This window comes from Pseudorasbora parva, chromosome 3, assembly GCF_024679245.1.
Source record: "Pseudorasbora parva isolate DD20220531a chromosome 3, ASM2467924v1, whole genome shotgun sequence".
NCBI lineage: Eukaryota > Metazoa > Chordata > Actinopteri > Cypriniformes > Gobionidae > Pseudorasbora > Pseudorasbora parva.
The window spans coordinates 32,047,740-32,060,693 of record NC_090174.1 but is presented as its reverse complement, the minus strand read 5'-3'; the positions used below and the strand labels follow the sequence as shown (position 1 = coordinate 32,060,693).

The 12,954-nt window shown below is 38.0% G+C and overlaps 2 protein-coding genes across 3 annotated transcripts in view; both read left to right on the top strand.

The window, feature by feature from the left end:
* Positions 1 to 387: 387 nt before the first annotated feature.
* mrpl1 (mitochondrial ribosomal protein L1) lies at positions 388 to 5,309 on the top strand. Its single transcript, XM_067438435.1, has 9 exons — positions 388 to 513; positions 1,398 to 1,506; positions 1,672 to 1,945; positions 3,822 to 3,905; positions 4,035 to 4,106; positions 4,414 to 4,525; positions 4,618 to 4,715; positions 4,849 to 4,930; positions 5,150 to 5,309. Exons 1-9 carry the CDS (start codon positions 483 to 485, stop codon positions 5,245 to 5,247), a joined length of 960 nt encoding a protein of 319 aa, XP_067294536.1. The 5' UTR covers positions 388 to 482; the 3' UTR covers positions 5,248 to 5,309.
* A 988-nt stretch (positions 5,310 to 6,297) lies between these two features.
* Positions 6,298 to 12,954, top strand: part of fras1 (Fraser extracellular matrix complex subunit 1) — a 149,537-nt gene continuing 142,880 nt past the window's right edge. For both annotated transcript variants that reach the window (XM_067438432.1, XM_067438431.1), the window contains exons 1-2: positions 6,298 to 6,738; positions 7,553 to 7,584. In XM_067438432.1, coding sequence (XP_067294533.1) covers positions 6,672 to 6,738; positions 7,553 to 7,584 — 99 coding nt within the window. In that variant the 5' untranslated portion in view covers positions 6,298 to 6,671. The remainder of the gene's footprint in view (positions 6,739 to 7,552; positions 7,585 to 12,954) is intronic.

Here is a 12,954-nt window from a genome sequence, read left to right as displayed (position 1 = left end):
CGTCACACATTCCACAACGACAACGTCTAATAAAAAAAATAAAAAAATATATATATAATATAAATTATTCATAAATTATTCAGTGATCAGACTCGTGCAATTCGTGCAATTTTAACATCGCTAAAAATACAGCATTGTGCACTTGCAAGACACTGTAGAGCTCAATTTTACTATGCCTTTAAACACATGCATGTATTCATTCAGAAAATAGTTTATTAACCTGCAAAATTGAACTTATTACAGAACAACTTGTATTTATATTTTTACCTTGCACGTGCAATTTATTACATGGATGGTTGTTGGATTATTTAATATAAAAAATAACACGAATGTTGTTGATGGTGGACAAGGCGGCAATTATGTAACGGGCACATTATTGTTGTCTAGATGCGCACAACGATAAAACGATATGAGTGGGAACGCTTACACGGTGGATGATGATTTAGACGGGAAATTTAAGTGTAACACAAATTTCTGTCAACATGGCTGCCCCCTCGAGGAGTCTTTTAAGAGGTCAGTTTAAGACATTACATATGTTTTTGCTTATTTTCTATTTATTCCAGTGCATTTTTGGAGATACATATTTAATCTGGTATGTGCCGAAAACTTGAACTGATATCTTAAAGACATCGCACAACATCTAACGTAACACAAACTAGCAGCTTTCATCACTATCCCATATTTATACTTATGAATTTATGCAGCGTATTAAAGACATTTTTTTGAGATTGAGTTAACAGAAAGTAGCCACGTGTATTTAAATTGTTACATAAAATTTTAATGGTAAGTAACCAGTAATTGTCAGTGACAACTAACTTAGTGTATGCAATATTTAGATTAACACAAAATGTGAATATAGAGGTAACGTTATCCATTTTTACTGTTTTTATTTTATGTAAACATATTTTCTCATGCAATGTCCTGTCATTACTTTGTAAACTTTAATGAATACATTGTTCTGATTTCACACATTTGATGAATTGTAGCCTATTGAAACAACCTCATGAAAAGGAGCCAGACACTCTATTCCCCATGTTTATTGGGAAGAATGGTAAAACATGAAATGCTGCATGCATATATTTGAGGGAAGTGGTGAGCCATTGCAGCTGACCATACCAACATTGACCCAACATTGTATTTCTGTCAGATAGGTTGGGCCAACGTAACCAACCAATATTGACGTTGACCCAATGTCTGTTTGTTCCTGGGTAGTAACTATGGTATTTTAATAGAAACTTTGGCTACCATGGTAAAAAAAGAAAGAAAAAAGGTTGCCTAGTGGTCACCCTTTTGATACCTCCCTTCAGTCTCTTTACTTCTAAGAAGTTGCAATGTAATATAAATCATTTGACTGAGTCATTTTAATCTTATGCTCATGTGTCTTGTTTCATGCACAGTATTACCCAGATGTCAGAATCTGTTCTCCACATGCAGAGCTGCTCCTGTGCCCTGCAGCTCACTGACTGCACACAAACCGCAACCTGTAAGATCATACGCTGCTACCAAGTAAGTTCTGTTTCTGCTATAGTCAGATAAAAAAAAATGTTAAAAAAACGTTTTTGGCTACCTTGGTTATCAAATAAAATTGACATCTTGTATTTGACATGCTGCTGACAAACTAAGAAACTATGCAAAGAGGAGTCATGTTCTTCATCAAAATACTTTTTGTAGGCAGAAAGAGAAGAAAGAGAAAAAGGAGGAGCCGGTTCAAGAAAAGGTGGTGAAAGAGAGAAAAAAAGTTGATGACAAAGACAGGCATAAACCATATGGACTCACAGCCTGGGCTCCAGTAGACGATGTGTACATGGTGAGGTACTATCCCAAACCTGTCTATGAGACACCCGTGGCCATTGAAATGCTGAAGAACTTTCAGAAGCTGGACTTAAGTCCTGAGAACCAGCCTGTCTACATTAATCTACGTCTGGACATGAAGCTGGAGAAAAAGGTACATTTTGGGTGATTGTTTTCTTAAGCCAAGTTTGGTATAAATAATATTTACAGACACGATTCCAAAAAAGTTTCCATAAAAATTTACAAACACGATTCCTTAAAAACAGATTGCAATGATGTGGAAGTTTCACATTTCAATATTTTATTCAGCATACAACATATACAAAATGTTTGCAATTTTTCTCTGAGAAACTCCTTACTGATTTTGCTCCTCTATTTTTCGCTGCAGCATTAAGGGAATGGGTGATCCTCTGCCCATCTTGACTTTAGAGAGGCTTTTTTTTAATACCCAATCAATCATGTTGCCAGTTGACCCAATAAGTTACAAATTGGTCCTCTAGCTGTTCCGTATATGTACATTTAACTTTTCCGGCCTCATATTGCTACCCAGCTTTTTTGGAATGTGTAGCTCTCATGAAATCCAAAATGAGCCAATATTTGTCATGACATTTCAAAATGTCTCACTTTAAACATTCAATGTTACCTATATTATATTGTGAATGAAATATATGTTTTTGAGATTTGTAAATTATTGCATTCATTTTTTTATTCACAATTTGTACAGTCTCAACTTTTTTGGAATTAGGTTTGTTCTTAAAATAATAAATCTACGTTTGCTTTTAAATTAAGAGAAACATTTTGAACTCCTGTTATGCCCACCAATGAAGCAGTTATTAAATAAAAAAAGGTAGAAATGTCATAATATTATTACAATTTGTATTTCTAATATTTTCTTTAATTACTGATTTGGTGCTCAAGAAACATTGATAATATGTTGCTTAATATGTGGTACTTAGGCCTGGTTTCATAGACTGGATTAGGCCTTAGTTCAATCAGGACATTTAATATACACCGATCAGGCATAACATTATGACAGATGAAGTGAATAACACTCATTATCTCTTCATCACGGCATCTGTTAGTGAGTAGTATATTAGGTAGCAAGTGAACATTTAGTCCCCAAAATTGATGTGTTAGATGCAGAAAAAATTTGACAAGTGCCAAAGAGCAAGAGCATCTTCAAAACTGCAGCTCTTGTGGGATGTTTCTGGGTTGCAGTGGTCATTATCTATCAAAAGTGGTCCAAGAAAGGAACAGTGGCGAACCAGCAACAGGGTCATGGGTGGCCAAGGCTCATTGATGCACGTGGGGAGCAAAGGTTGGCCCGTGTGGTCCGTTCATATTGACAAGCTGCTGTAGCTCAAATTGCTCAAGAAGTTAATGCTGGTTCTGATTGAAAGGTGTCAGAATACACAGTGCATCACAGTTTGTTGTGTACGGGGCTGCATAGCTGCAGAACAGTCAGGGTGCGCATGATGACCCCCCCTGTCCACCACCGAACGCGCCAACAGTGGGCATCTGGAACTGGACCACAGAGCAATGGAAAAAGGTGGCCTGGTCTGATGAGTCACATTTTCTGTTACATCACATGGATGGCCGGGTGCATGTGCACTGCTTACCTGGGGAACACATGACCATCTTAAGCCTTGTCTATGAAAGCAGGGGTTAATGTGCTAATTGATTTCTTTAAAAAAAAACAAAAAAAAACACCTTTGCTTGAGTTGCTTGTATTTTGTTTAAAAAGTGGTAAAATTGCTGTTGCTGAAATCATCCATTATATGGAAACCATATAATATATGACTAAAGCAAAAGTCTGTCTTTTCTTGTGATGGTTCACTTCAAATGAAATATTTAAAGAAACTAGAAACAATATTATTTTTAAGTTAACTGGCTGGAAAAATCCTGTTTATAGCATTATAGCACGGTTGCAGAAACATTTCAGCTCTATAACTGCAACAAACAATTATATTTAAACAGAACAATAAACCTTAATGAAATTACATTTGTTGTTGTTTTTGTTTTGTTTTTAGAAAAAAGTGGATCCGTTTGTTAGCACAATTCATTTACCACATCCCTTTAAGTCGGACGACAACAGAATTGTGGTTTTTACTGAGGTGGGAGCATCACTCTGCATCGCTTATTACATTAAACATTATAGGTGTCACTGATTTAAATAATTTACAGCTCCATTTTAGGAGGCTGTTCAGTTTACATGCATTCATTCTAGAGTTATGATTTTACAGAATCCGGACCACGCCAGAATAGCGATGGAGAACGGAGCAACAGTTGCAGGTGGAGCAGAACTTATTGACAAGGTAAAGCTCATGAGAACTTGCTAACTCCTACAGCACATTTGCTGTTCAATTGTTCTTTCTCTTTTGCTTTCTTTCTCTCCTTTCTCTCTTTCCTTCCTTCCTCCCTCCCTCCCTCCCTCCCTCCTTTCTTCCTTTCTTTTCTTTTCTTTTTTGTGGGTGTTCAGATGAAAAAAGGGTCCAGTTAGCTTAAATTCAATATATGTTTTGGCTATCACATACTAATCATTTATTAAAAAGAGTATTGTTTAGTTTTGTGTAGTCAATTGTTCTTTTACGTTGTGTGCCTTTTAATCAATGGTAATTTCAGATTTTAGCTGATGAGATCACAGCAGATTTCTACTTGGCTGAGCCGGACATTCTACAAAAGCTGCTTCCTTTGAAGAACAAGTTGAGGAAGAAGTTTCCAAAGAGCAAGAGAGGTCAGTACGTTTTCCATGTCATGTAATAGGCATGTTCTATTAATGTACAACTAAATAGTGGTTAAATTGGATTATTGTGTTTCTTGCATCAGGATCGGTTGGAATAAATATACCCAAAATGATTTCACTGTTCAAGACTGGTCATGAATATATGGTTGAGGACACCTATGTTAACACACAAGTTGCGACAGTAAGTCACATTAAACTGCTTTTTCTATATAAAAACATTTCTAATATAAAGAAAGAACAAGCAAGGTGGTATCTGCTTATTTTTACATCTATAAGTTATTTTTTCCCATTTGATATCTCCGTTTGTTACACAGCTGGACATGCCCAAGGAGTGTATTTTGGAAAACATTTATGCCATTGTGAAAGATGTGGCAAGCCGTAAACCAGCAGAATTTGGTAAACAATTTATGCATTAAATATGCGTTTAATTTATTCCAACCACCTCACAAACTGTGAGCAAATGCCAAGGCTGAATTCCTTTGACCATTTAAAAACTACAGAATTATGATGACTACTTTTTTATTAGCATATCTATGCTCTCTGCAAGCAGATTTGACATTGGTTGAAATTCTTCTCATATTCTTTGAAATTAATATAATTCGTCTTTTCTTCCAGGTCCATTTATTGACCGAGCAATTATCTGCAGTAGGTCGAGTGAAGGCTTGCACATCAAAATTGAAGAATTGTTACCACAGGAAGAGAAAAAGGCATGAGCTTTATGTGTATATATTTGCATTGTACAAAATATTAGACTGAAATAAAATTGTAAATGCGATCATGTCTAACTGTGTGATTATTCTGCAGCCAGTTTTTACAGCAGAAGCATATTTTATGCAGGGATATGGCAGAGTGGTCAATACATTTTTGATAAAATGGAATGCCTTAAATTAGTGATTTTTACATAAAATTGTTCACATTTTAATGTGGGGGTTTATTTTTAGTTTTTATTTGAAAATTATCAGTCTTGAACTATTTGCATATGGTGACAATTCCACTGGCTTGTCTGTATCACTACATTCCCCCTTCTGTGTTGTAAAAAGTCACTTTTTATATTCAAATATTAAATCCTTTATACCTTTAAACACTTTTTTGGTGCTTTTTCCCCCTGGGTGTGACATCTCCTACCTAGAACAGCAGGTGGCAGTAGACACACACTTTTTCTAAAATTTTTACTCATAGTTAATGGCAGTCCAGCATTTTTGTCTTCATTTTTGCCATTTTCAAAAGAAAAAAAGAAAAAAAAGGGCTTTGATGGACAAAGGCAAGTTTTGTTGCAGTATTTATTTTAATGAATCTGTTATTACAATAAAGCCAGAAATGCTATTTTATAGCAAATCTTACTGTATGTTAAGTTATTTTTAAATGACACTTTAAAATATAGCATGATTTGAAAGGTTTAAATTTCTTCAAGTCTATAAATGTCCGAGATTTTTCTGTTTTTGCCCGTGAATGAGCACAAGCAAAAGTATCAGATTGCGCTAGTGCACGTGACTCAGGAATCTCTGACCGTAAAGTGCACTACTATTTTAAGGATTCAAATGTTTTTAAACGTTTAATTCTAATCCCCGCACAACGACGTAGAAATATAATTTGCATTATTATAAGCTTGGAATGCTTGTGTACACATTTTGGCCAAAAATAAATGAAAAACAAACAAAAACGCATTACCAGAAGACCGCCACAAAACCTAATGGGCTACCCGTCAAACTTTGATGGCCACAGGTTTTGTTCCCACAGTGGTAGTGGTAGAGGAGATGGAGGAGGGGGTTTCTCAACTCGTGAATGCAGCTGGTCGTGTCTCCAATAACTCCCTTTAAAGAGCAGCTCGTACGCTCAGTGGTCGTTAATGCGTGTTACTCTGTAATTACTCGCCTTCAAGTTGTCTTTGCGATGGGTCCGTACTTTTAAGAGGAAGGATTTTCGTGTTGGAACTGCTCTGTAAGGAAGTTTTGCTGGAGAGCGCACTGGACTGGATGCTTCTCAGTAACGAGAGCGACCGTCTGCAAGACTTCAAGCTCAGGCGCTGGTGATTGATTTGAGTCCCCGGGAAAGGAACTATGATGCGTTCTTATTCACATTCAAGTTAAAGCGATTGTATTTTTGGGCATTTTGGATTAACACAGTTTCTAAAGTGAATATGGGTCCTATTCGGATCCTTCTAACCGTTTTAATTGGATATATCACCATCTCGCCCGGAGCACAAGGTTGGTGTTCCTCCTGTCATGCTTTTACTGAAATGAAAATATGTTGCCTACTATAGGTAACAACTGCAAATAAAAACACTTAGTCCGAATAAAATATAGTTACAAATGTGTATCAGTTCTCCATTGCGCATGGACATGTATGCGATTAAATCCTATGCGCAATAGAGTCCTATAATATGAAATAACTGAATGTCTTAGTGATGCTGTTTATGAAACGACTATACTGTATCTCTCCATCTTAATGAACTTGTGATACATTTGCGTGAATTCACTGTAACACACTAGTTATTATTAGCTATTGAGAAGTTGGCAGACTGGCAGTCAACATTATTGCTATTGGTTTTTGAGGTGATTCGATTTTGAGGTGATTTTAGACATAACACAGTTAACTTAATCAAGAGTTTCTGGACCATTTTTATCTGCATGCAGATGTAATCTCAAATGCATTTTGTTCTCTTTTGATGCATATAGGCTATGTATTCTGTAAAGCTACAGATTTAGACATTAAGCTAGTATTTAAAGTGTTCCAGCTGTATCTTTTAACATGGCAAATAAATATCAAACATTTAAAACTGATCAGGAATGATTATACCATGTTGACTGACACCTTTTTCTCTTACCAGCCTTTGAGACTAAAGCATTACATTTCATTAATGAACTGTGTGACAATCTTTTGTGTTCTCTCACACTGTGACATTGTAGGATGATTGCTATGACTGTGACATTTGTCGACAAGTAATATTGAACTTGTCTTTTGGCCTGCTATGGAAAGCTGGTGTATTGACCCTTTTCTACTCATTTTCTCCATCCACAGGAGCATGTGTCCATCATGGCGCATTGTTTGCGGTACGTATCCAATCTCCTCCTTTTTATTCTGATCCATTAATGTACTTGTGTTGAGATCTGGGGCTTGAAGCAATAATCCTGGTCCGTTTATGCAAGTCGGACATCGTGTCTTTAATTATTTAGTGGCCCATTATCACAGCGCTGGCACTGATATGCTGGCATTATAATGAGTCGCCTGGTAAAGTATCAGTAAGAATAGGTCTCACAGTCACTTAAGCATATTTGAGGAGAAAAGCCTCATACATAATGAACTGTGTGAATGGTACTGAGGATGAGGAGGTGGTCTAGATTGTGTATGGAAAGAAACTTTATATTCAGCTCTCTCTTTTACAGCTTAGTGCCAATTGTAGCACCTCAGAGATTCCCATGCATTTTGTGGTTGTGAATGTTGAGATTGCCCTTTTGCTGTTCTCTTTGCAGAACTAATGGTTTGTATGTTAATGTGTGTGTTATTTTAAACTTAATCTATGATTACTTCCAGGAATAGTAACATTTTAAGTGCACAGACACATTCTTGTGTCATTACATGAGAACATACCTGTTAGATCACACAAGCTTCATACATGGATCTGTGGTGCACAACAGACTTTCTTTATGGTTTAATGGGGAATAATGACATATCTTGGTCTTGTGTAATGACAGTAATTAAAAGCAGTGTAAACACAGCAGTGGGATTCCTTCCTTCACTGCCGGTATGTGCGCATTATTCCCTAAAACTCTGCTCCTCCTGGGATTGAAGAGGCTTTGTGGGGAAAATGGGGAGCGGGTTGGAAAGACGGTCGTGGGCAGGTGGAGACATGCTGGAGGGAGTCAGGAAGAGGCTCTTTGAAGTTCAAAAGAAAAGTCAGCCAAAACACCTGGACAAGGAGCCTAAGTGTCATGTTATAGGGAAAAGGGTAGGATTTAAATAGATATCATGGCTCTTAACTCTTGTCAGAAGTTGTTAGCAAATCAAAGCACTAGTTAAGATAACAAGTGAATGGTTAAACCCAAACCATATACAACTGCAAAAGGTTCAACCCGGCGCTCAGATGGAGTTAAATAGTCTGTAATAGGTGCTCTTGGGAAAGGGAAAAGTCCAATGACAAAAAAAAGCAGGTTCAAGGTACTCAGTCACATGTAAATGAAGGATGAGGAAATAATTAAAAAGCCTTTATTAGGTATGGCTTAAGTAATTTTTAAAATACAAGAGCCAACATGTTTGGACCAACACTTGTCTTCATCAGGGCAAAGCAACACAAAGAATGAGAATGACATCAACTTATAAGTTAAACCCCACCCATAAACTGAAAACATTCAATTAGCCTAATAAGGCCTAATACAAGCAATTAACCCAGTGAAGCAATCAGGTCTGGATTAGAGAAACCAACGTAATGAGCACAAAAAAACACAAAAAACTCCCCTTTAGGCTACCTGGAGAGGAAAACAAAGCAAGTATCACAAATTAGAAGGACTCAAAACCCAAAGACAGAAAAAGCAAGAAATACAAGGCAAGACCATCATAAAGACATGGAAAATACATCATAAAAAACACTTGACCTCTGTCCTTGTTCAGACCTGAATAACAAAGCGCATCCAGCTAATGGCTTATTAGGCTAATTGAATGTTTTCAGTTTATGGCTGGGGTTTAACTTTATAAGTTGGTGTCATTCTCATTCTTTGTGTTGCTTTGCCCTGATGAAGACCACACACTAGCCCCCTTTCTCTTCATCATAGTCCTTGATTATGCGCTCAGGAAGGCAATCAGTGGGCGAGAGCAGGAACTAGGCTTCACGCTGACACCAAGGAAATCAAGTAGACACCCGGCAGTAGTCTTGACAGACCTTGACTATGCAGATGACATCAGTCTGCTCTCCGACAATATGGAACAAGCACAGGAACTACTATACAGGGTAGAGCTAGAGTGCATCAAGGTTGGCCTTAGGATAAATGCAAAGAAAACTGAGGTCATGACCTACAACGTTCCACCGGAACATCAACCTCTGATAACAGCAGAAGACGGTGTGCTGCAAGAAGTTGAGGACTTCAAATACCTGGGCGCATGGGTCAACTCAACTGAGCAAGATCTAAAAGTGAGGAAGGCACTTGCTTGGAGGGCCCTGAACGGCATGAACAGTGTATGGAACTCCAACCTTTCCCGCCAAATCAAGCTTAGCTTCTTCTACGCGACGGTAGAGTCTGTTCTCCTCTATGGCAGTGAATGCTGGACCCTGAATCCAACCTTAGAGAAGTCCCTGGACGGGTGCTACACCAGGATGTTGCGTGCAGTGCTTAACTTTAGCAAGAGTGAGCATGTAACCAATAAAATCCTGTATGAGGGAGTACCAAGAGTGAGCAATAAGATTGCTGTGAGGAGAATGAGACTTGCAGGACATTGCCGAAGGCATCGAGAACTGCCAGCCAGCAAGCTGGTGCTATGGGAACCAACACATGGCCATCGGTCAAGAGGACGTCCCACACTAACGTACGTGGACATACTCAAGAGGGATGCAGGAGCCCAGAGCACCAATGAACTGGCCAGATGCATGGAGAATCGGGATGACTGGAGGCAACGATGGAAGGCTCGTCTGAGGACGACCTAGAGAGATTGTTGGTCGAAACATGTTGATTGTTATATTTTAAAAATGCCTTCAACCACACCTACTAAAGGCTTTTAAATTCTTTCCTTATCCTTTGTTTACATCTGAGTGCCTTGGACCTGCCTTTTTTTGCCAAGCCATATACAATTGGTCTTTTTGATATTAAGATATTCAGTTCTTTAGTACATAGCTTTTGCCAATTAAGCTAATTATGTGTTTTGTGTTAGCTTTTTAACCCTTTGTTTGATGATAGTAATGGACAATAAAGGTACACACACTGCCTTTCAAAGTTTTGGGGACAGTAAAAGTTTTGTGTGAATAGAATAACTTTTTTCTGCAAGATTGCTTTAAATGGATCAAAAATCAATGTAAAGACATATATATATATATATATATATATATATATATATATATATATATATATATATATATATATATATATATATAAAAACATTTATATTTCAAATAAATTGTATTCTTCTGAACTTTCTAATTCACCAAAGAATGCTAAAAAGGTCCACAAGTATATTAAGCATTGTCGGTCTTGGACTCGAGACCATATTTTAATGGTCTTGGTCTTGTCATGGACTCGTGTGCATTTGGACTCGGTATTGTTTTGTACTCTAACATATTAGGAATTGAACTTATTCCTGAGTCCACTCGAGTCCCATTAAAAATATTTAATTATTATTACTGTATATGTTAATAATTCTTTAAATTGATGTTTGATTGACACACCTAAGTGATTGGTGCTTTTCTTGTGTGCAACTGCGCATGACTTGAGATTAAAGGCTACAACATACTCTACAAGAACAGAGAAAAAAGTTCTCGCTCCTAGGGCTGCGAGAACAAAATGACACCATTTTGTTCTTGCAGCCCTGGTTTGGGAGTTCTCTCAGCATGCTCTCAACACATCGCCTGAGCGAAACTTTTGCAGAACCTTTTACTTGCGGGTGTCCGAAAACTATTGTGCGATTGGTCAAACATTTAAAGTGGGCGTGGTTAATGTGGAAAAATACAGATGATCTGCAGCTGCTTTACACGTAAAGTATGGAATGTACTTGCCAGAACGAACTTTGTTCTTGTTCTTGCCACCTTGAGAAAATGAACCAATTTCTTTGTTCTTGAGTATGTTCCAAGCTTAACGTTAGAGCAAAGACTCCCACCAGGTTCTCTCCCTCACCTGTGACCCATCTGTTCTCTCTTCTATTTTACGCTATGTCCACCTGCAGTCTAACCTGCAGTGATCCCGCTTCCCAGAAAGTCACATGGCTAAATTATTTGTCTCAACTGTTTGATTTTAATATATTCATTGTTTACAAAATATAGGACAAAATGTCACAGACAAAACCAAATCTTGATGAATTAAATAATGCAATGAATACAGATAAGATGACAGTCTCAACACTGAGCGTCTCCGCCCAAATATGTCTGACAGTAGGCCCGCCTGCCCGCTCTCCCTCCGGCACAATCACATTGCATTAAAAAGGCAGCAATTTTTCTGCAGTCACTGTGCACGCCCTCCGTAACTAAAAAGTTAATCAAATTAAGTTCTAATGTTTGTGGATTTTCTCTGGTCTCAGTCTCGACTCAGACTCAGACTCAGTCCTCTCTGGTCTAGGACTGGGTACTGTTCTAAATCTTTTGATCCAGTGCCAATTTCGATACCTCTGTTTGATACCGGTTTCTAATGATACTTTTTCCGATACCATATGCAACTGACTAGTAGCACAAGCTATGTCAACGTGATGGGGTTGCATTCAGTTTAAGTAGTGAAATTACACTTATCTATCAAGTAATTCCCCGAGCACGATTGCCCCCCCCCCCCTCCCTTCTCACTCGCTGGCCTGTACTCACATTTGCACTTGACGTACCGGGCCGCACACTTACGTCATTCATGATGCAGCTTTTTGTTTTGAAGAAGAACAGAAGAAAAGAGCTTTCACTAGACTGCCTAATAGATTTATAATTTACGCCGTGCAGCAATTTTCACTGGACTGCACTGCACATATCAGTAGATTATTACAGAGGCAGCTGAATTTGATGGAGGAATTTACAGTTTTTCTCGCAAACTACAATTCATGTTAATCAATAAATTGATAACCAGGACTTTTATAAACCTAAACATATACTTTATTTAATCGAAAAGTGTATCCAAGTAGTAATAATTTGGTGTTTGCTGTCGTAGTGATGACAGTAGCACAACCGAACCACGCTCTGGCCTAGTCTGAGTACACTGCCGCCTTTGGTTGCAATACTCTTATCGCATAAGTTGCACTTTGCTGACTCGTTCCTTTCTGAACTTGGCCTTGACTCGGACTCAGCCCTCTCTGGTCTCAGTATCGACTCGGACTCGATCCTTTCTGAACTTGGTCTCGACTCGGACTCAACCCTCTCTGAACTTTGTCGACTCAGACTCCACCTTTTTTTAATTCAGTCTTGACTCCAGACTTGAATGAGCTGATCTCGATTACAAAGCACAACTGTTTTAAACATTGATAATAATAATAAATGTTTCTTAAACAGAAATAAATCACATTTTAAAATATATTAAAGTAGAAAGTTATTTCAAAATATAATAATATATGTGTGTTTACGGCAGACGGCAGCAGTGGCTCAGTGGTTTATGTACATTGTCTACAAACCAGAAGGTTGGTAGTTCAATCCCTGGTTCCACCTGACCAAGTGTCGAGGTGTCCATGAGCAAGACACCTAACCCCAGCTGCTCCCGACAAGCTGGATGGTGCCATACATGGCTGACATCGCCGTTGGTGTATGAATTGGTGAATGT